This window comes from Pagrus pagrus (assembly GCF_965226575.1).
Source record: "Pagrus pagrus genome assembly, chromosome: 23".
Classification (NCBI taxonomy): domain Eukaryota; kingdom Metazoa; phylum Chordata; class Actinopteri; order Spariformes; family Sparidae; genus Pagrus; species Pagrus pagrus.
This window is the reverse complement of record NC_140205.1, coordinates 10,202,614-10,225,933: the sequence shown is the minus strand read 5'-3', so window position 1 is coordinate 10,225,933 and position 23,320 is coordinate 10,202,614. Positions and strand designations below refer to the sequence as shown.

At 41.0% G+C, this 23,320-nt stretch overlaps 1 protein-coding gene across 14 annotated transcripts in view; it reads left to right on the top strand.

Moving 5' to 3' along the window:
- cacna1c (calcium channel, voltage-dependent, L type, alpha 1C subunit) overlaps window positions 1-23,320 on the top strand; it is a 193,308-nt gene that overhangs the window by 125,869 nt on the left and 44,119 nt on the right. For 8 of the 14 annotated variants that reach the window (XM_084346432.1, XM_084346430.1, XM_084346439.1 and 5 more), the window contains exons 9-22: window positions 4,526-4,613; window positions 5,406-5,490; window positions 9,847-9,915; window positions 14,075-14,165; window positions 17,291-17,317; window positions 19,986-20,146; window positions 20,322-20,395; window positions 20,554-20,705; window positions 21,005-21,206; window positions 21,309-21,429; window positions 21,767-21,881; window positions 22,525-22,642; window positions 22,764-22,833; window positions 23,186-23,318. In XM_084346432.1, the coding sequence (XP_084202558.1) occupies window positions 4,526-4,613; window positions 5,406-5,490; window positions 9,847-9,915; window positions 14,075-14,165; window positions 17,291-17,317; window positions 19,986-20,146; window positions 20,322-20,395; window positions 20,554-20,705; window positions 21,005-21,206; window positions 21,309-21,429; window positions 21,767-21,881; window positions 22,525-22,642; window positions 22,764-22,833; window positions 23,186-23,318 (1,506 nt within the window). Of the gene's footprint in view, window positions 1-1,117; window positions 1,400-4,525; window positions 4,614-5,405; window positions 5,491-9,846; window positions 9,916-14,074; window positions 14,166-17,290; window positions 17,318-19,985; window positions 20,147-20,321; window positions 20,396-20,553; window positions 20,706-21,004; window positions 21,207-21,308; window positions 21,430-21,766; window positions 21,882-22,524; window positions 22,643-22,763; window positions 22,834-23,185; window positions 23,319-23,320 lie in introns of those variants that run through there. The other 6 variants (XM_084346431.1, XM_084346429.1, XM_084346441.1 and 3 more) reach the window with 3 other exon arrangements.

Sequence of the window (23,320 nt, the reverse complement as noted above, 5' to 3'; positions counted from 1 at the left end):
TCACAACCTGTCTGTGATGGACAGGAGGACACACACAAACCTCCCAGCCCTGCTGGACTGGCCTCTTTTGACCAGCAGGGTTTAGTTACATACACAAGCAACTTTTATTTTTTAGTCCATCTATGTCCAGGCTCAGTTTTAAAGGACATTTTCTTTCTCAATCACCCGACTGCATTTAAAGATCTAGCGTGTTTGTTTACATACATGTATATCTCAAATTAGCATTCATCTGCTAACATTGTCCCTACAGCATGTGTGTGTTTTTTTTGAAGGCCTGTGCTGTGTCTGGGTGTATGTTTAGTTTCAATAAATGCTGCTCCAGCAGGCAGGCTGGGTGCTGTTTTACCTCGCTCTGCCAAGTCACGCTGTTTCAGTACAAGCACCACCCGGCCTGTAGGGACACACTGGAGTATTAATAATTCACCCCTCAGGTCAGCCATGGAGGTGGAACGCTATAAAAACGAGAGAGTGGAGTCTGAAGGAGACATGGCGTTAGATATGGAGATTATGGGATGGAAAGCCGCACTGAATGGGGAACATCATTTGTTGTAAGCGATCATAAAACCATCAGTGTCACTGGATATAAATAATCTGAACATCGAAGTTAAAAAACAATATTGGAAACAAACATAAACCAATAATGACAAAAATAGTAATAATACTGATAATAATAACTTACCCTTCAAAATTACATCCAAAGTTATAACAATAAAACATACATAAAAAAAGATTAAAGTGAAAGAGTGCGAGCATTGAGAATAATTTGTCATGAGGACAGTAATGATGTCCAAACCATGGGAGTCTTGCTGCACAGTCCATTAAAGCGTCTGACTAAAATGCCTTCTCTCCACAGTCATTACGCCTGAAATGAGCTGGTTTGTGTTCAACTGAAGTGAATCAAACTGTTTTTAAACATCTAACCTTCCTTTTTCACAGATGTACATGCTCTAAGAGTTGTTTTGATTATCATGAGGGTCATTTATAGCCATTCATAGTCATTTTTCAAATCCATGTTAAATACAGCTGGCCAAATACATTGCCATGTGGCCCTCTAAGTGACTCTGACAAATACTGTGAATGCACCATAATCCCAGCAGGGATCCTAAAGAAGCAAACGGTTCCATCTGTTGGGAACTTTCGCTAAGGATCTAACTCCTTCCCTCTTCCCGTCTTCCCTCCCTTCCCTCCTACTACTCCTTACTGTTCATTCCTTACTTTCATCCCTGCCCTCACTACTTTCCTCGCCTCCTTTTCCCTCCTTCTCTTTATCTTCTACCCATCCTTGGTCCGTCCAGGTGAATGATGCAGTAGGGTACAGGTGGCCCTGGGTGTATTTTGTCACCTTAATCATCATCGGATCCTTCTTTGTGCTAAACTTGGTTCTGGGGGTATTGAGCGGGTAAGGGGAAGGTCAAAAGTCATTTTAGACTAACTTCTCTTTTTCTCTTCATGCTCTTCTGTCTACATCCTGCTTGCGACTATAAATGGCGTTTGGTTTAACAAGTACTGTCCAAAGCATGTACAGGAATGTGTTGTAGTAGTAAATCTGGTTCAGGTCAGGAGTGTGTAGAAACACACATACTAGACATGTGACAGAAGGAAAAGTGCGATCAGACAGATATTCGCTGCCTTTGCGACCTTTTTTATATTACCTCTCTCAGTGGCAATATCCAAAAGGTCTTACTACAACTCTATAGTGTTGCTTCTAAAGAACAGCACTATTACTATCATAAAATGCTCAATTCTCTGCGCTGCTGGGATGGCACACAACACTGTCATCTCATTTTAAAATAAAGAGAACCATAAGCCAGCGGTATAAATTCAGGCTCCCAGTGGACACAGCCTCATATTACGCCAAATGAAAGCTGTGTTTGTTGAACACTGTAAGGATATTGACAAATACTTTGCAGCTTACTGTTCGGTTTCAGCTTTTGGGAATACATTAAAGAGTTCACTTTAACCTTCTCTTTATGCTTATAGATTGTTGAACCTCTCCAGTTTATTGGCCTCCCACCAACAATTACTAGGCTCATTATCTTCGCCATTCAGTCTAACTTTGAATATGGGTTTCTTCACATGGTTTAGGTTAGAATGAACTATGGTAGGGCACAGGTTTAGGGGATTGAAGTGTCTCACCTGTGACTGACTGACCTGAAACTGACTCTCGATACCCGCGGTGATGTGACAGCGGCATTGTGGGAAAAATAATAGAGGTCTATCTGGTCCAAACAGCTTGGGGGGTTTGGCTGTCTGACTCTTTGTCTGACTTCTGACTAATGATGCTGTCAACACACTACACAGCCTGACCTTTTACCAACTGCTTCCTCCATGGAGTGTGTGTGGGTCTCAGATTGGCATAATAACTAATGGCAAAACAGGAAGAAAGCGAGTAGACAGAAACATCAGGTGTGACAGCATTTGTCTGGATTTGATGTAATAAGTAAATAGTAAGAATGCAGAGAGACAGAATGAAACAAAGGGTGAGGGGAAAAAAGAGAATCCAGTGATGATTTGGGACAGAAAAATGACTTGATGGGAACGGGAAAATGAGAGCGATGCCTTGCAGAGACACATTCGGTATAGACACACACTGGCACGCACAAACACAGATCAATAGGCTTGGTCTCCTGCTACAGCGAGACAATAGCAGTTTGTCCTAATGCTCATTGATCCGTCTTGTGTGTGCATGAGTGTGTGTCTCTGCTGTCTGTAGGTGTAATATGAGGTTCCATCATTCCTCATCATTCCACACATGTTTTCACCCTCATACACTCCCACACACACACACACACACGCTCTCTAACTCTGTTCCAGCCTATAGACTGACTGTAAAAATCAATGAAAATTGCACATGACAATCTATAGAGTTTCATCACAGACTCTGCTCTTGCTCTCCAGGGACCCGTGTAACTAAACATTACACACGTGTTTGATTAAAATCTATGTTCCAACTGCATTCAGATGAACCTTCAGATAAGTCTGACACTATATCAAGTCATTATATATGCAGGTTTCAGGGCTGTATGTCCAAATCCAAGATCTCAAGATATGAGATGGCTAGCAGGGAGCTCTTCTTACTGTACTTCATTCAAGATATTCACGACATAGATGCAATTTTACTCGATGATGGACCTTCAAAATGTAGATTTATACACCTTTTAACTGCTGATGTTCTCAGGCCTCCCAGCTCCTGTCAGATCTCGTTCAAATGACTTCTTTTCAGACAAACTCCTGTGGCTTCAACCTGACGTTGACCTTCACAAGTGCAGCGTTTAATCAAACGTCCTTTAATTCTTTCTTTCGTCCTGACACCTAGAAGTAATTTCGCCAGGTTTCATCATAATATTTCAGTATTTCACACTCTCCTAACATTGATCTAAGTTGTCTTAAATCATCTTAGTTTATGTCCTCTTTGTCCACATCATCCTCCAAAATCCCATGAGTCTGGAAAAGAAGGCATAATTATTAATATTGCTGTATTAAGAAGAATAATAGAAAAGAAATTAAATCATGTACACACATAAATATTTTTTTTCTCCATAGAGAACTGAAAACTTTATATGAAGAGATAGCTGAGGCACAAAATACAGCTCTAGGTTTACCTGTATATCTTCGTTCCGACCTATGGCCAGAACCTCTGGTTGGTGACCGAAAGAATGAGGTGGCTGACGAAAGGTGAGGAGCTCAGTGATGCGCAATGACCTCCGTGCAGAGCCACTTCTCCTCCAATTTGACAGGAGCAAGCTGAGGTGGTACAGCTGGTGAGGGGTGCCCTCTCTGTCCCTCCCTCAGGGCTTGTAGCAAGCACATTGCAACTGGGAGGGAGCCCTGCAGTGGTGGACCCAGGACACACTGCTGGGCCTACAACTCCCAGCAGGCCTGGGAGTACCTGGGGCCCTGTTGCTCTGGGACAGTACAGATAAAAGAAGTATATTTTGTGGGCTGTTGGACACTTTGGGACTTGAATTTATAGCCGGACTACCAGAAGTTTTGCAATTAGATGACTTTTCATTGAAGCTCTAATCTACCCGAATTAAAAAATGTGGCCCCATCATGAATAAATCACTTTCAGTCTAAAATTAAATACATTCCCACTAGCACAGGCTTAATGACATTACCACGTTTACCAACATAAAAGAGAACTGGATTCAACTGAATCTATTTGTTAGCTGCTTAATAATACATCCAGATAAATTGGATTGTTTGAGATGTGAATCCAGGAGCAATGTGACTGTCTGGATGTGCTTTCATCTGCATTTGCATACTAACACGTTCTCTCCCTGGCAGAGCTTTTCTCTTTTCACTTTAATTTTTTTCTCTCTCTTCAGCAGGTTTTTCCTCCTTCCTGTTCTGATGTACTGTATAATGTTCTATATTATCGCAGCATTGTCGCATGATTCATTTTGCAACACTTCAGTCTAGATTTTCAGATTCTTTTTCCCTGTTTTCGGTCTCTCTCTCTCCCTTTATCTCTGCCCCCTACTGTGCACCCTCCCACCTCTCCATCCTGCTCTCCTCCTCACAGAGAGTTTTCCAAGGAGAGGGAGAAGGCCAAGGCACGTGGTGACTTTCAGAAACTCAGAGAAAAACAGCAACTGGAGGAGGACCTCAAGGTAAGTTGTCCTATGTGTGCTTGTTTGAGTGAGGCTTATTCAAAAAAAGGTGAAATTCTAGAGGTCCCAGTCTCCATTGGCAATCTGGCACTAGTACAAAGTAGAATAATGTGTGAATGGAAATTCAAGCAGGGCGACAAGATATGCAGAGTTAGATAAGAATTAAGACAACATCTTATCATGGTTATTACGGCTTTATCAAATATTGAACATCCTTTATCGCTAGTAAGGAGAAAGGCCAATGGAATATGGAGGTGTCCAAAATACCATCACTATAAGACATCAAGCATAGAAAGCAGAGCATTTACAAGGCACTTTTTAGATTTACAACACAGACAAGTAATTACATTAAAAGATTCAGGAACAAAAACGCAACGTAGATACTGTACTTATAACTATTGTATTGTGGGATTGATTTTATTTAACATGTTCAAGTGTAAACACTTATTTCCAACATGGTCCTGAGATGTTGAGGTCAACACAAACTTGAAATCTTTAAATTACATCACCACACAAGTAATAGTAATAGTAGTGAGAATAACTCTCCCATCAAAATAAAATATCCCTCTCATATTTAGCAACTTAATGTGTAGCAGGAGCAACATTTCAACACTGTTAAAAGCTTCTGGCTACATTATTCACTTAAGACACTTTACATGAATGCACATTGCCCCTGGTATTATAGTTGGACCATTGTTATCTCATAATAACACAAGTATTTGGAAGCAAGCCCATTGATTATCTACACTTAACTTAACACTTAACTTTTTGTCTGTGTGTGTGTAAATATAGGGCTATTTAGACTGGATCACTCAGGCTGAAGACATTGACCCAGAGAATGAAGAGGAGGGCATGGACGATGACAAACCTAGAAACCGTGAGTACTAATGCGTGTGATGTAACAGTACAATAGGCCACGAGGGAGTGAAAATCTGTCTTTACTGCAGTTTGCCTTGAGGATGACTATGCCTCTGTATGTGTGATTTACGTATTGTTGTGTGGTGGTGTTGGTAGGTAGGATTTTCTGTACTTTGGTTTCAGTAAGATTTTGTGTGAAAAAGCCTCGTTGGAATGGTGAAATTGTGTTTATATCTGAAGATATTTTGTCCTCAGTGCACCAAGAAGCTGTGAGGATAACTGTGCATGTGTGTGGGCGTGCATATGTTTGTGTCAAATCCTGTGTTTGGTCTATAAGTAGTGAACTCACTGCAGTCTCCATCACATGGTAGTGGCTCATAGTCAGTGAATGAATGGCTGACTTACTGACAGAGTGACTGACTGACAGACTGAGAGGATGTTAATATTGTCTGCTTGCTTTGGCTGAGAACCCTCTTGAGGTTTAAAGCCTGTTTTGATATTAGTGGAATGTGTCAGACTTCAGCTAATAGCCTCTGGGCACACACTCACATACACACAACAAACAAACTCACACACACACACACATTGTAGGTACACACCCTTAGGAATATGTGTACTTGTTTTCTGACAGAAATGTACACACACAAATTAACACCCTGTCTCTCTCCGCAACACCTCCAGAGAGAGGCAGCCACACATGGCACATGTCTCCCCAAGACTGAGCTGCATTTCCTGGGAAAGGAGAGCAGGGAACTGGCCTCTTTTGACCTGGAGGTTTGATCTCAGAGAAGATAGATAGAACTTGAAAGAGGGATGGTGTGAAAGAGAGACAGGGATTGTGTCTGCACTATGTCCGTGCATGTACTGTTCAGTTTGTACAGTATGCACTGTGAACTATTTCATAATGGATTGGAGCGCAGCTTGCTCGCAGTGGTGATGAATGAATGAATGATGCAGACTTAATATATGCAGAGGGAGAGCATGCAATCTGCATGTATTCTGCACACAGACCGCTCATCCTCTCCAAAGCACTTTGGCTCATTCTGAGAAACACTGATGACTGCCAAGGGAAGAAAGAAAGAAAGAAAGAAAGAAATAGGAAAAAAAAAAGATGATCTAATCTTTCAGTGAATCTCAAGAAATTAACATGGTCAAATGAGTAATGACCCAATTTACATGAAAATGAGGCACAACACCCCTGTGGCTAAACTGTAACCTCTACTTGTTTTCACCTCTTACCGTTGTGCTCCCCCGGGCCAATCAGTGTTGCAGAAACACATCAGCAGTGTATGAGATATAAGCACATTAACAAACAAACAAATACACTATGTGGTCTCCCAATTGGGCCAATTTTGTAAAATGTCATCACAATACTGAGATGCTTCTTTCCTTCATATTCTACAAATTCTGCATCAGTGATAGTAGACACAAAGTCCATACACACCCCATTTAGTTGTAGAAACAAAAAGAAGACAACACAAAATGTATCAAATAAAACATATGCATATTGCTTTTACTAAAATCAAGCAAATTTGCCTGAGAAATAACAATTAACAAGTATTAAAACTGTGGCTATCAGTCGGGTGCAGATTCAGTCCATTGCTTTTACTTAGCGGTATAACTTAGGCCCTTAGATTTAGATGATCTGACATAATGATGGATACATAAAATCCAAAGTTCTCCATCAGAAGGATCAATCATCCGTCTGTTTGTGAAGGTGGAAAATTGAGTCACTTGCTCTCTCATTGCTCTGCCTCCCCCTCTCCTCGATAGATGGATCCTCCTCTGGGAAGATGAATGAGGGCAGTTTGTCCCTGCTGCCCAGGACATTTTGCATAGACTAGTGCACGCACACACACACAAACGCATGTCTTAAGAAGGGATTGGAGACTTAGAGAATAGAGGAAAAGATAGCGCGGAGAGAGATGGCGAGGAAAATAGATGTTAAGATACGAAAGAAGGATATATAGAGTGTGAGTGTGTGTATGTGTGTAAAAAAATAGAGAGACAGAGGGTATCTAGGACAGAGAACAGATGGGATTTCACATCATGAACAAGTCACACCGGTGACCACACACTCATGCAGAGACCACACACACCTTTCTACGTGTCTATCTGTCATTCCGCCTTTACATGAAGAGCTACAGGAGCATAATATTGATGTATGATGTGAATGGTGTGTTCATATGAAGACAGATATTTATAGTGTGTGTGTGCGTGGTTGTTTTTGGTGACAGAGAGTAGTAGATGTCATTCACTGTATTGATTTTCACTGTTTTTAGAAACAGCGTGAGCGTCAAGAGCCTCTAAAACACGGCCGTTAGCATCTGTGATTCATGACCAACACCTGCACACCTGCTCGCACACACTCAAATGTGATGATGTGATATGAACGGTGTGGTAGTTATTTATTTATGTAAATGTATCAGATGATGTGTCTCCTCTACTCATTTATGTGTGTTTCCTGTCGTCTCAGGGGGCATACTGTATGTGTGTGAACGTGTGTCCTGCATGCTCTCACCCTCTGTCATCTTGTTCTCGCATGCTGTCGTCTTGTTTTGGCGTCTTGCCACTGCTGTCTGTGGTAGGAGTGTCCCCAGCCCACCTGGGTAAGAAGACCAGTAAGCTTGCCTGGTTCAGTCACTCCTCTGACTCTCAGGACGGTATGTGTGCGTCTCCGAGTCGTGTGTGTCTGTGACATGTGTTTGTGTGTCTATGTGTATTCGGTCGTAATCGGGCATGTGTTTTCATAATTACTTTGGTTGAAATGATCTTGATAAATCTCAATGAATAAGAAATAAGATCTGAAGGGCTTGTGGTCAACAGCCTCCTTAAGAGCTAGCTGGAGGGTTTACATGTCCCATCTATGAACACCTCAGAACCTGATGTGGAGGATGTGGCTGGGCAGAAACATGTCAGGACTACTTTGCTTTAGCTTGGATCAATAAGATAGGAGTTTTTAATCATTATTAAAACATAGTTAAAAAGACCACTTTATTGTTCATTTTACAGATGTGTCAGTATATCTGTTGGAAGTGTAGATTTCATTGCGCTAGCTCTCTGAACTTTTACCCTTTTTCAAACTAAAGTATCGGCATACTTTGGACAATGTATTTGGGCCGTCTGTTTTTCTGTCTCCCACGATGAAACTTCTCTACCCTCTGCCACGATAAATGTGCATTCACCCTGAGGATAAATATCCCTGAGCAACTTCTTCCAGGTCACCAGACAACCCCTACTGAAAACAAACACATAAAAACAGGTGTAAATGCTATGGGCTATAATGAAAACGGTGGTCATAAAATGTAAAATTACATCAGTATTTTATATTAAAATCTATGTGTATATCTGGTCAGTCGTCATCCCATCTCTGTTTGCATGTGTGGCCTACATGTTGATTTTTTGTTATATTTCTCTCTCCAGCTCTATGTTTAACACTAATGTGAGACCTCTTTGCGGGGGCTGTTTGGTGTTTGTGTGCTTTTGAATATGGTGGTACTTGTTTATCATTATCGTCTGCAGTTTAATCAAAGCTCGAACGATTCATTGGTTAATTTAACTGATAACTGTATGACTAGCTACTCTATGAGTGCAAGTGTGTGTAGCTGTTTATTTGTGTACTAAATGTTTGCTATATTTCACGCTATGTATCTGTGTATGCAGTTGGTTTTTTTTCTTTATTTTTGCTTCTGTACAAGTATGCATGAAAATCACGTCGGAATCACTGGAAGAATGAGCAGAATCCAACAATAGGATGACCCCAGTATGGAGGAGCATGCTGATGAATGCTCAGGCTCACAGTGATGGAAATAGTGTGAGAGGAAGGGGTGAAGTGGAAAGGAAACAATAGCTGTTGTGTTGGCCAAGAGGGAGACTAGAGAATAGGATGAGAAAATGTATTGCACTGTGTAGTGCTTAGTTTTTTTAAATGTTGACTTACTCAGCTTTCGAGAATACGAATCCTCCTATTGAATTCATTCTTTCTCTCAATCTCTCTCTGTCTCTCTTTCTGTTCTTGAATTTCTTTTTACTGTAGAGAGTGAGAATGTTCGAGTTCACATGTGATGGCACAGTCTTGCAGTGAAATACACTTGAATTACTGCAAGGGACAAGAGGGGATAATGCAGTAATAGTTATAGCTTGAGTAATAGGTGTGATTGTAAAGAGAGAATGTCATTTAACAGAAGCAATCACGTGTCCTTGCAACAGATAATGTACTCTATGGCATCAGAGCCAATACGAGTATGTGTGATCATTTGTGTTTGAATTTACAGTTTGTGTCCATTTCCGCATTTGTGCTGATTGTGAATGCCTTTTTGTGTGTATCCATGCGTGTGTGTGCTTGTCTTGCTGAGCCATGCTCTCTGTCCCCCAGGTAAGAGCCATCGTTTTCCGTCTCTGCGTGGAGCCGTGAAGAAAAATGCGGCTTTCCTTCGTAAGGCGTGTGCGTCTGTCTGCATGGTCCAACACTAGTAAAAGATTCACTGGAAAACGTGATTCTAGAGATGCAAGCGGACTGCACCCTCTCCTCTCCTCTCCTCTCCTCTCCTCTCTTCTCCTCTCCTCTCCTCTCCACTCCTCTCCTCTCCTCTCCTCTCCTCTCCTCTCCTCTCCTCTCTTCTCCTCTCCTCTCCTCTCCACTCCTCTCCTCTCCTCTCCTCTCCTCTCCTCTCCTCTCCTCTCCTCTCCTCTCCTCTCCTCTCCTCTCCTCTCTTCTCCTCTCCTCTCCTCTCCTCTCCTCTCCACTCCTCTCCTCTCCTCTCCTCTCCTCTCCTCTCCTCTCCTCTCTTCTCCTCTCCTCTCCTCTCCTCTCCTCTCCTCTCCTGCATCGTTTCTGCCCCCTCCAGAGCTTCAATGCTAAAGGGGGCATTGGCTGCCTCTCGACACTGTAAAGAAGTTTATTCTGATTGTCCTCCTCACCCCTTTTTTACACCTTCCGTTGAATAGAAATCTTATCTCAAGGCCATGTAAATTAATATTCTCTCGCAGTAGAGACTTGGAAATTTTCCCACCAATAACAATCCCTGCTGCTGGCAATATTGCATGTCTTCATTGCATTAAAACCTTTAACATGTTTCATGGCCCTCAACTTTTATTAATGTTTAATTGAAAAAGGGAGAACTGTCAGTACAGGAAATAAGGAGATGAGGAGAGGAAACTTTCTGTATTGAGATGCAGCCACTGTGTTCCTTTATAGGTTCGTAGGAAAGGATACGGTTCGCATTTGCCTGACTTTTCTGGGGGAAAAAAACCAAGAGGACAATGTCATCACAGAAAACAACTGGAGTGTGCTTCACTAAATATATTTGTGATGTCACAGTCCTCTCCTCCCTTTCCCTAAAATTCCCCTGCACTCTTGCTAGCCACATTAGATCTGACAATAAAAGAAAGCAAAGCGATGGCTTTAAAATTAGAATTTTAGCCTTTAATGATTTTCACCAGGCACTTGCCATACTGGTACTTCTTTTCATTGACGTCATTGATGAGTATTTACATGCTAATAAGATGGGTTATTTTAAATCATTCTCAGTAGAATCTGACAATTGCCTGGTGAGAAAAAACACTGGAGACTAAAATTCAAAATATTACATTACTGTATTAAAGGTCTGCTATGCAGGATTTGTCGGTTGCTGTTTGAAAACAAACCATTCAAAGTTGGCTCCTCCTCCACAGCTCAACTAGACTGAGAGCCAAAGCAGGTAAGTTAGGTAAAGAGGGAATGAAGAGAGGGAGTGGCGTCACAGAGAACAGAGGGAATCAGAGAAATTCAATAGTATTTTCTGATTGTTTCTTGGCAGTTACATTGTAAAGCAACCTCCGCACAACCCTGCAGGAAGGTGCCACAATGCAGATTTTGTGTGAATTCAGGCACAATTCACCCCTTTCCGCTGTTTACCTCTCTACTCTGTGTCTATGTGTATCTGAGCCCCGCCCTTGGTCAAACAGACACACAGACCAATAGCTCACAGAGCAGAGAGAGAGGAGATAGAGTACAGTTCTCTGTAAAAACAGACATGGTTGATGATTGAGAGGGTTTTTTTTGTATTTTTTTAATCCTGCATAGCGTACCTTTAACTGCATGAAAAACCTTTTATTTCAAAAGTTTAGACAATTATTTGAACAGTGAATTGACAGTCATTTTTGGTCAGTTTGGTATCGAAAATTCAGACTTCTTGAAATATCTGAAAATGACTTCTGGAGATGATGGTATGGACGATTATTATCTTAATTACGCTTTTTTTTTCGCACAAACCCGCACACACACACACACACACACACACACACACACACACACACATACACACATTTTTGTTTCCCAAATGCCACTGTAGTGAATTATTTTACTTTCCTTCCAATACATTATGGAGGAGTTTTCTTATTTTCATTGCTATTATTTAATGTTTTAACACATTCACTAATGCCACATTGGTAAGAATTAATGTATCCGTCTTTTGTGTAAAAAAAAGTGTGACCCTTCCTTGTCTTCCATATTCTGCTCCTCCCTCCTTCCATTTCTCTCCCTCCTATTCTCCTTCTTCATCTCCTTCCTTCTCACTGTGTCTCAGGTCTTTAGGGTTTACGCTAACAATAGGTATTAAACTAGTTCAGAGCTCCATTGAGGAGAAATCACCAGGCTGGTTTTATATTTGAAAGGCTTTAGCCTCGGGAGAGACCGGAGGGCCCCGGGTGCTTTTAACTGAGTAGCGTAGCAGCAGGTGGCACGTGTCGAGGTGAGGGAACAAACAGCAGAGGCCTTCACGTTCAGAGAGACCATCCTGATCTCAACAACACAGAATTCATCCATCACCAACCATGTGGCAAAATGTGCTGTTCACTTACTGCTCTCACTTACTTTGAGGTCTTATGTTAGCTAAGTACTTACAAGGCAGCTTATGATATAAAAGAGAACATCCTTTGCAAATGTGCCCTGGCAACTAGGTTGTTCTACAAAATGATATCTGAATGCTATTGTCATTAGTTGTCTTCACGTCTATATGTCAACTAGGGTTTTTTTTATTTGTTTATTTTTTTATACTTTAAAATGCACTTAAAAATACTTGGAATATGGGAAATATAGTTTTTGTCCAAGCCCATGACCAACACTTTAATCTAGTTGTTCTGTTTACAGTCAGGACCTGGAATGAGGAATGGCTCGTTGACTGCAGCCCTCTTTAGCTTGGGATGACTGACTGCATGCTAAGAGATTTTGCTTGCTGATTTTTCTTTGCTTTACTTGATTGCTTTTTTTGTTTGGCACGGCATTATTTACTCATCTGTATTGCAGGTCATATAGTTCTACAGTACATGCACATAACCAACAACCACAGTTTGTATTGTTTTCTATGAAACTTCAGGCAGATTTCTAAATTTCTATTAGAAAATGAATGCACAACTGTATGATAAACTCTGTACTTCTCATTTCATTTTTAAGGAATTAATATATTTTTTACCCTCTCATCTTAAGTGCTGACCATGTTCCTTGGCTTCATGCTGAGAGTTGTTTTTCAAGAGTTGCTTTTGCCTAATCTTACTTTTTCACAAGATGCATTGAGATTCATATGCAGCGTCTGACTCTGGTACCCAGAGGGTGTTACAATAAGTGTTTGAGGTGACAGTGAGGGGAGTGCAGCTCTCTCCCGCAGGCAGGCAAAGAGTGACAGAAGCAATAAAAAGCAATGTATCACTTCATATCAGTCTCTCAACCAGCCATGCCCACATTCATTCCTTTTTCCCCTCTTCCTCCATCCATACCTCCTGTGATGTTTCCATCAGTCCCTACCCTCAACCCCATTTCTCTTTTTTTCAGTTTATTCTCCCTCTTTTTCTCAATCGCTGCCTTCATCTTCTTGGTATTCATCCCTCCATCTTTACACATCATTACACTTGTCTTCAAATAAGGACAAAGTGACACATTTGCAGCCTCCTTGTGGCTTCATAAACAAGAAACGATTGGACTCAGCCTACCTGTTTACACATCGACAAAAAGAATCTGTGGAGCTGGGAATTAATTTTCAGATGTTTGCATTGTCATAAATCCTGCTAAAGCTCTCACAGCTGGATCAAAGTTTAGAAGACTGAATAGGAAAGCGTTTCAAGGTTTTTTTTTTAAACCGTGGCTGCAATGTAGCTCCAACATCCCCCACAAAGTTTGCAGACCAAAGACCAAAATCTACAGCATGTTATTTCTTTGAATCTCCCTGGGCTGTAAAACCACAGAAGGGTTTTGTTAAGATTTAATTCACACAGCGTTGAGCAATCCCTCAGCTTAGAAGTTGAAATTCATCCTAATAGCCGTTACAGAGATTGTGTCCCAGGATTCCTAACGGGTAAATATTGCTATTATGGTAGCTTAGTACGTAATTAGTTGAGGCGAGATTGTTTTTTAATCGTATAGAAATCAGATTTTTTTAGTGGTTGACTCAGTGGTCCACTGCAGCTCCTCAATACTGGATGCACTTTGTAGCTTTCAAGTGTGTGCGTAGTAGAATCATGTAAGTGAGGATGTACAACCCATTTTGCTGTTATTTCATCTTTCCCTCTCTGTCTCTCTTTCTACATCTGTCATCTCCTCCTCTCTTCCTTTGCTCCTCTCTGTCTCTCAGTGAGCATGCCAGCGAGTGAGAATGAATCAGTCAACACAGACAACGCCCCCGGGGGAGACGTGGAGGGGGAGACCTGCTGTACCCGGCTAGCGTAAGTAACAAGCCCTCTCTCATACGCACCTCGTCTCCTGCTCCAGTCACCTTCTGTCAGTCCCGAGGATGAACTCTCTCCTGAAACCTTCCTGCACTGGCACTTCGTTGTTAGCCATGGTTACAAGCGACTTAGCCTGGCTCTGTCGGGTCTCACAAAGCCAGACCTCTGTCTCATTAAGCTCACTGAGCTTTGGAAGAATTCATGCACTGATGTTGTTTAAAAGAGACTAGATTGGGTTGTCGTCATAGTCTAAATGGATCAAATTTCGAAAGGGAGGACGAGGGAGGTCTTTTTTTATTTTCAGAGCCAATTAAATGATCCCCAAAGTCTGTGACCTTGATGAGACAGAGGACGAGCCAAGAGGAACTGATCCTACACTAAACCACTGTGCCTTGTTATTTATTTGTAGTCTACTATAACCAAACAACTACTGTGAAGTCTGAAGTGTCTGGATCATTTTTCTTTTTTAGCTGAAAATTGAGAATGAAATATTTTTAATCTTGCTTTTGAGCTAATTTCTAACATTATATCATGAATATTTAATTTCTACCAAGGGAAAACATTTGTATTTTCTAAAAGTACAAAAGACGAAGACGAAATACAGGTTTACATTTGTACACTGTGTGTTTTCAAGCTTATCTACTCGGGTTATAATGGGTTTTCAAACATCATAGTATCACAGGACCCCAAAATGTGTCAAAAGAATTTGAAAAACTTGAAAAAGTGCCTGTTAACTCAAGTGGTTGACCATCATTTGGGACTTGGGAAAAGTAGAAAAGCAGGACATCTATCATGGCAGCATCTTCAGTTTTATTCCCTTTTCTTCTCTCCATCACTCTTCTCTCTCCTCCGTGTGTTTTCTGGTGAAGTGCTTTCCTCCTCCCCTGTGGGAGCTCACGAACAGCTGACTCACTCGCTCCTCCTCCCCCCTCTCCTTTCATTTCTTACATTATTCAAACAAGTGCGTTGCTTTCTTTCTTAGACTCAAGGCCACGCAGGAGCCGTGACCCAAGCGGGCCCACCTCAACACACAAAAGCAAACACACCTACATACAAAACTGTTCATAACTGGGAATGTAGCCCAATACAAGACAATACAATACAACACATTGGAGAACGTAACTGTATAAAATAGGCATTTTAGAGGTGAATTTAAACTCTCTTGACCAGAGGAACAGTAAAGCTAGTAGGCACACTTGGATGGCACACTGTTGTTTATCTGTACTCTCGCTGTCCATCTGTTACTTTGTCCTTGTTATGTTGTTTGTGTTTATTTGTCCACTGTCAGACCAAAACACCTCAAAACAAAGGATATTTCAAACAGTATCTCAGTTTTCATTGGTGTACTGACTAATCATTTTGTCTTTAAAATGTTAGAAAATAGTGAAACATGCCTGTTTGGATCCCCCAGAGTCCTAGGTGGCGTCCTTAAATGTCAACAACAGCCCAGAACTTGATGCTGTTCAATTTTAAATCGCGTATAAGAAAGAAAAGCATCAAATCCTTGCATTTAAGAAGCTGGCCCCAGCAAATATTTGCCTCTCTAGCTTAGAAAATTACTGAAATTATTATACAGTTATCAAAATTGTTGCAGTAGTTAGTTAATCGACTTATCAATTAATCAACTAATTGTTGCAATTCTACTATACAGGGAAATTTCAGCAACTTAATAATGTGTTTCAAAGAAAAATCTCACCTTATGGTTCACTTACTAGTTTTTACTGGAGCTTTTGGATGGATCTCACCATTCTCTTCAATGGGTAGAGTTTGCATGCGTACGTGCTTACTTAGCCATTGTATGTATTAAAGATCAAATATTTGATTCAATGTTCTAGATATATCACATATTATCTACTTTTGTACCAAAATACACCTTGTTGTGTCATAGGATATTATTTTCTCATTCATGATTTCTAAAATGGCTGCAAAATAAACCTATTTTGGTTCCAAAATTTACATAAAATGTGCAGGTCTACAGCATCAACCTCCTCTTTTATTATCCACAGAGGAGCTCCAGAATTTACACCTGCACTTTTAGGTTTTACTTAAATAAGTGACTTTCTCTGTAATCTGAACAAATGTCTAGTAAACCTTGCCAACACTGGAAATGTGATTCCTCCCGCTTCCTCAGTGAGACTGTTACGATTTTGGCTTGGGGCATTTGCTCACACAATTATGGCAATAAAACTTGAGACTTTTAGTTTGTCAGGTCTTCCTTATATTGCCATATAGACAGACCTCCGGGTAGGAGCTACTCCCATGCCCGCTGATCTCATAATGGAGACGGACACATGGAGAGAAGAGACTCGTGTACTGTCAGCCCCCAGATTCAGTCAGTCATTTTATTCTTTCTTTCGTTCAGTCAGTCAGTGAGTCATTTCATTGCTCCAGTCAGTCGGTCAGTCAGCCAGTCAGCCAGCGAGTCAGTCAATTCATCTGCTTTCATAGACAAATCAGTACAAAGCTGCTCACAACGACTGTATGTGATACAACTATGCTCTCTTTTGAATTGTTTGATTTTTCAAAATTAATATGGAAGCAATAAAGTGAAATTTAAATGCAACTAACATACATAAATACATAAAGACACTAACCAGTACATCATTTAATGTGGTCATCACATGAGCCACTATTTTGTGCAATGGGTTTGGTTATCATTAAACAATCCTTGGCTGAGAGAACGGACTCAGCCTGTGAGACTGTAAATCTCTTCTCTTCTCTTCTCTTCTCTTCTCTTCTCTTCTCTTCTCTTCTCTTCTCTTCTCTTGTCTTTCCAATGTCTTCCATACTCTCTTGTCCTCAGTACTATATGTATGTACCTTTTGCTGTTACAGTGGTGAACAATCAACAGACATTTTCCTCATAATTATTGTGTTTTGTTCACACCAGAGCTGATTGGAAGAATTCCAAACTTAGATTTTTTTTTTCTTTTGACTGGATGCCACTGTATATATGTTTGCAGGGGGTGATTTGTTCAAAAGAAAGGTTCGGTGACTGTAATTTGTGATAATAAGGGAAGCCTTTCCCCTTTATCCCTCTCAAATCACCCCTGTCATGTTGTGTACCTGTCTATATGTGTGTTACGTGTGTGTGTATAATCCATTCTGTTTTCTGTGTTCCAGAAATAGGATCTCCAAATCCAAGTTCAGGTTAGTACATGTTGTTTACCATTGTCTTTGAATTCACCTGCTCTACTGTCTCTACTGCTGTGGTATTTGTACAGTCGCTGGATGTGTGTGTGTGTGTGTGTGTGTGTGTGTGTGTGTGTGTGTGTGTGTGTGTGTGTGTGTGTGTGTGTGTGTGTGTGTTTCTTGTGCACACCTGTACACAAGCACACACGGAGAAACTGATAAAGTAATACATAGCCTTGCTCTTTAAAGGATTAGTTCAACTCTTTGAGAAATCACTTCCTCCCTTGCCAAGAGTTAGATGAGAAGATCGATACAATTCATTAGCTTAGCTTAGCACAAAGACTGGAGAGTGTCCAAAGGTAACACGACCTGGGAGGTTTATGTGCCAGACTATTTCTTGGCTGGGTTCAGTAACTTCCTGGAGTCTTTGATACCTTTGAACAGAGCCAGGTTAGCTGCCTTCCCCCCCATTTCCTGACTTTGTGCTAAGCTAAGCTGACCACCTGCTGTCTGTAGCTTCATATAATACAGTGACTTCATTGCTCCTTTGATGGTTTTTTCCATGAGTTGGGAAGTTGTCCTTCAAACTATCGTTCATGAGCTTTTAAATTGTAATATAGATGCTGCAAAGATGATGTGTTGTATTTTATTACTCAGAGCGTTAAAACAACATCTTGAATGTTGTTTCCAATATTTGGGTGACAGACTTGCTAATGCACCAATAAATTCCCTAAAATTACTGAAGTATTGCTTTACATGACTTGCTTTCAGGGTTAATGCTAATAAATAACGTTTCTAACTAATCTGGGTATTATAACTAATAACTAATACCATATTACAAATTACTTTCATTTACTTTCGTCCACATGAATGACATCAAAGACAGGAACTTTCCCAGTTGGGAACTCATTTTGATGTAAGAATGCATGTCCGCTTGTGTCGTGTCGTGAGTTGTGTCTCATGTAACATTCAGTGTGTGCATCATGGCAAAAGCCGCTGTGTGCCATAACTGACTCTAAACAGCTCACACACACTCAAACAGAAGACACTTGAAATATCATTTTTGTATAGGCAGAGAGCAAGATAACCTTTCAGATACAGTACAGTTCATGACAGCCAGTGGAGAAATAATGGATGGACACAACAGACAGTGGAAAAATGGAGATACTTGATTGGGACGGTCAGAGTCTTTAATCATTTAGTTGTTATAAATCAAAGCCAATTAGTCTGTGATGAATGAAAAGCACTCTCTGGTCGTTATACAAGTTGGTACTTTATTACAGTCCTTGTGGCGAGAAGCCAACTCAACACGTCAGCTTGTCAGCTTGACAACAACCCTTACACGAACCTCGTCACATCCACCGTGCCAAGGTCATAGAGAGGCACTCTTCTTAGCTATCAAGCTGTCGCCTTTAGACACTAAAATCCAGTGTGAACCAATTTCCAGCAAACCTTCCTCAAGAAACTGAGACAACCCGAAGGTCCTCTAATCTTTAGGACTGTGTGTCAAAGGTTGCACTGCCAATTTTGAGCTTCTCAACAGAAGATTTAAAGGTGGTTCCGCAGTTTTTCACATATCAGAAATGTTTAACACAGCTGGATGTATAAATACTTTTCTTAACTTAAGTCACTATGAATCGTGTGGTAGAATGTTTACCATAGCAGTATCCAGATTGTTATTTTTCTCACTTTGTTTCAAGGCAGTCTATCATTATCTAATTATTGTCTCCTCGTTAACTTTGAAGGTAATTTGGAGCAAATTCTTGTAATTACACGTTGCCATTTTGCCATTGTCCACCTACTGTGCCAATGCTGCTCTGCTTCTTCATATATAGAACAAAAGCAAGGTTGACTGTCTTCATGTTTTTGATTAATCTATAATTATTATTGTTATTATTATTATTCTAAAGGACAGTTATGAAAATTCAGTTATGTAATCTTTGGTACATGGGCGTTCAAAAAGAAAATGTCATGATTTAAGTGGACTGGTTCACAGAGATGTGAGTGCAAGGTGTGAAGCCGGCAATTACCAAAAGCAATAACTTTTATTTTCAACAGTAGAGGGCAAGAAAAGTGCAAAACACCTTGTGTACATCTAACAACATGTTAACCTGCCTAAAAAGAAAGAAAATGTGTTTTTTACACTAAAATGAACCACTTCTTTTGAAGCATTAATTTCCCTTCAAGTATGAATCCCAATATCACACATTTCAGTTTAAATTTGTGCCTTCAATCACTTTGTTTTTCCTCAAATGGTGCGTGTCTCATTGTGCAACAAAGCTCTTCATACTGGCTTTTTCTTGGTGTGAAATGTCTTTGAGGATGACTAACTTTTCTACAGCTCTGCTCTCAAACAACAGACAACTACGGGCCAAAGGCTGATGTCATCACTACCCTGTAGACAGACTAACTGACTCTTTCTTTGTCTTCTCTCTCCTCCGCTGTTTGCTTTTCACTCTCTTCTTCAATTGTTTCTGTTGATCATCCTTTGTTTTCTCTTATTTCTTCTCTGCTCATCGTCTTACTTTTCTCCCTTGTCTGGCTCTCTGCTCCCCATTCTCTCTCTGCACCTTCCCTTTTCTATTTGACCCGCCACATTTCTCTCCTTTTTTCCCTACCTCTTCTGTCTCCCATCCTTCATTACCTCTCCATCTCTCCCCCTCAATCTTTGCTTCTTCTTCTTCAGCCGATACTCGCGGAGGTGGAACAGGCTTTGTAGGAGAAAGTGCCGGGCAGCGGTCAAATCACAGGTTTTCTATTGGCTGGTCATCTTCCTGGTTTTCCTCAACACTCTGACCATCGCCTCTGAACATCACAAGCAGCCTCAGTGGTTAACTGATGTACAAGGTACATAAGCACACCCACACACATACATTACATTTATGTACACACAACATCACCTCTCTTCATTCAGTTAATAGCTAAATTATTCACCTTTTTGCATTGCCTTGTCCCTTTTAATCCCACTGTTAATTTCCTTTTCCAACTCCTTTCACTCCTCTCCTTTTTTATTCCTCCTCAGACATAGCTAACAAGGTGTTGCTAGCACTCTTCACTGGTGAGATGCTGTTAAAGATGTACAGTCTGGGTCTGCAGGTAGGTTGCCAACAGTAACAGGATTTTTCCTCAAAATTACTTATCTGGGAAAAGACTGTATTTTTAGCAAGATTGTCAAGAAAAGTGTAATGCAATTTTCCTCTCCCTGCTTCTTCAGCTACTTACTTAAGTTTCTCTTTTCTCTTAACTCTCCACAGGCATATTTTGTCTCGCTCTTCAATCGCTTTGATAGCTTTGTCGTGTGTGGAGGAATTCTTGAGACCATTCTGGTGGAAACCAAGATCATGTCTCCTCTCGGCATCTCTGTGCTACGTTGCGTACGCTTGCTGCGAATCTTCAAAATAACCAGGTTAACAGAGAATTTTTTACTTACAATTTTTGAAGAGTTTTGCAGACAAGAGTGTGCATTTCTCTGTCCTTCCACACACTCATGTTTGAATGTCACCTACTGCAGTACAGGACAATGAAAGACAATCGCAGCTATTTCATTACCAATGTCCTCAGGATGTAAAATCTTGCACTGAAGAGGAAAAAGAGGGAAAAAAATGGGAAACACAAGTATATAAGTCAAGTACATTGTGTATTTGGGACTGATACATATTAATGTATCTGCTTTACCCAAATATTAACTGGATGTCTCTTCCCCAGATACTGGAACTCCCTGTCCAACCTGGTGGCCTCCCTGCTAAACTCAGTTCGCTCCATCGCTTCCCTGTTGCTCCTGCTCTTCCTCTTCATCATCATCTTCTCCCTGCTCGGCATGCAGCTCTTTGGAGGGAAATTCAACTTTGACGAGACCCGACGCAGCACCTTTGACAACTTCCCCCAGTCTCTGCTCACAGTGTTTCAGGTAATGATGCTGCAAATGCCCCTGGTCTGGTCTGGTCCGGTTTTTATACGATTTTCTTCATGATTTTTGTCATTTTTATTCCGTTTATTTCTTCCTCCACAGATCCTAACAGGTGAGGACTGGAACTCTGTGATGTATGATGGCATCATGGCGTACGGTGGACCGTCCTTTCCCGGAATGTTGGTCTGCATCTACTTCATCATCCTCTTCATCTGCGGAAACTGTATCCTTCCATAACAGAGCCCTAAATAAAGTAGCTACACATCAGCATAGTATGGATCTGAAGAGAGTTAGGAGTGATGAGTGATCTGATTTATAATCCGTATCTAAGACACAGAAGCAGAAGGGAAGGGTATGTTGACATGGGGATACATTCATGAGCGCAAAAATTGTTTGCCAGGGGTCAATCAGTATGTCTGCCCGAGCTGTTTGGCGTTCAGTGTCTTTCAGCTGTAGAAAGGTCCCGAACCATTCACTTATCCTACCCGGACTGTTTGCAGCCAACCACACTGATGATCTGATGGGTCAGCAACATCCTTAACTTCAAACCCTCTGAACAGATATCCTCCTGAATGTCTTCTTGGCCATCGCTGTGGACAATCTGGCAGACGCTGAGAGCTTGACATCCGCCCAGAAAGAAGAAGAAGAGGAGAAGGAGAGGAAAAAACTGGCCAGGTAAAGTACAAAGAAAAAGAAAGACGGGTAGACAGTTAGCTGAGGAAAAGACTAAAAAAGGGAGGGGGGGAGGGAGTGGGAACATCGAGAGAGAGATATAGCTTTCAGTATCCTGGATAGTCAGCAATACCCAGAGGCATTTAAGTATGCTGATACTGGAACCTTAAAATCAAAGGACTAAAAATGCTTAACAATTAGAACATGAACTATTAGGTTTTTAAAAGAGGCTGACATTTGCCTGCTTTGCTTTTCTGTCTAAACCAATTTTATTGGGTAATTTTAGCGTCTCATTGCTTATAAAGGTCATTTGTCAGCAATGGTAATGTGAGATTTTAGTGCTGCTGAGGAAGATAGTGTTCCCCTCAGCGGCACAAATCATTAAATGTCTCCTTCTTGGGTGCAACACATATTGATCTGAGGAAAAAGTGTGATGGAAAACAACCATTTACCTAACACACTATCCTCTTCATTTGAGCACAGCCGCCCTCTGTGATTGAAATCCACCCCATTATTGAAAATCTGAGTGTTTATTTTGTCCTTCTGGTGATAATACAAGTCAGTGGATTAACATGGTGCCAATACTTTGAGGGTTAGGAGAGGGGGAAAGATGCTAAATGTGAGGTTCCTCTCCCTCTTTATCCAGGTTGGCCAGTCCAGAGAAGCGTCATAACAGCGAGAAACCCCCTCTGGAGGAAGAGAAGAAGGAGAAGATAGAGCTTAAGTCCATCACGTCTGATGGAGAGACCAACACTGCTATTAAGGTACACATAGACACACACATATCAAGAAATATCCTTCAAAAAACGCACAAGCGAGCAAGTAAGTGCACATGTAATCAGAGAAATGAATGAGTTAAATAAATGTAATGCTCTCCCTCTTCAGATTAACATGGATGAGTACTGTGGAGATGAAAGTGAAGAGAAGAACCCATATCCTGCTAATGATTATATAGGTAAAACACAAATCAGATGCATGTACTGTGTGTGTGGTTGAAACGGAGAGATTGTACCCTGCCAACAACCATCAAGGTCTATATGAGATCCCGACTGAAAGACTTTTCTCTCAAAAAAACGGAAATGTGATCAAGAAGTTATCATCATATATACATAATCTGTTAAAAAACTTCAAAAACCAACATGTAAATACCCACAGTTGCTCAGTAACTGTGTCTAAATTTCAGTTTCAACAAGTTCCAATTGTTACACATTTGTACTTCTTTCATCGCTTTATTTCCTGTAGTTTACTGTCTGCTTTTCTCCTCTGACATTTTCTCTCATCGTAATCCTTTTCCTCCCTGTCATCAGGAGACGAAGACGACGATGAGCCAGAGATGCCTGTGGGCCCGAGGCCACGGCCACTATCCGACATTCAGCTGAAGGAGAAGGCCATTCCCATGCCTGAGGCCCGCGCTTTCTTCATCTTCAGCCACACCAACAAGT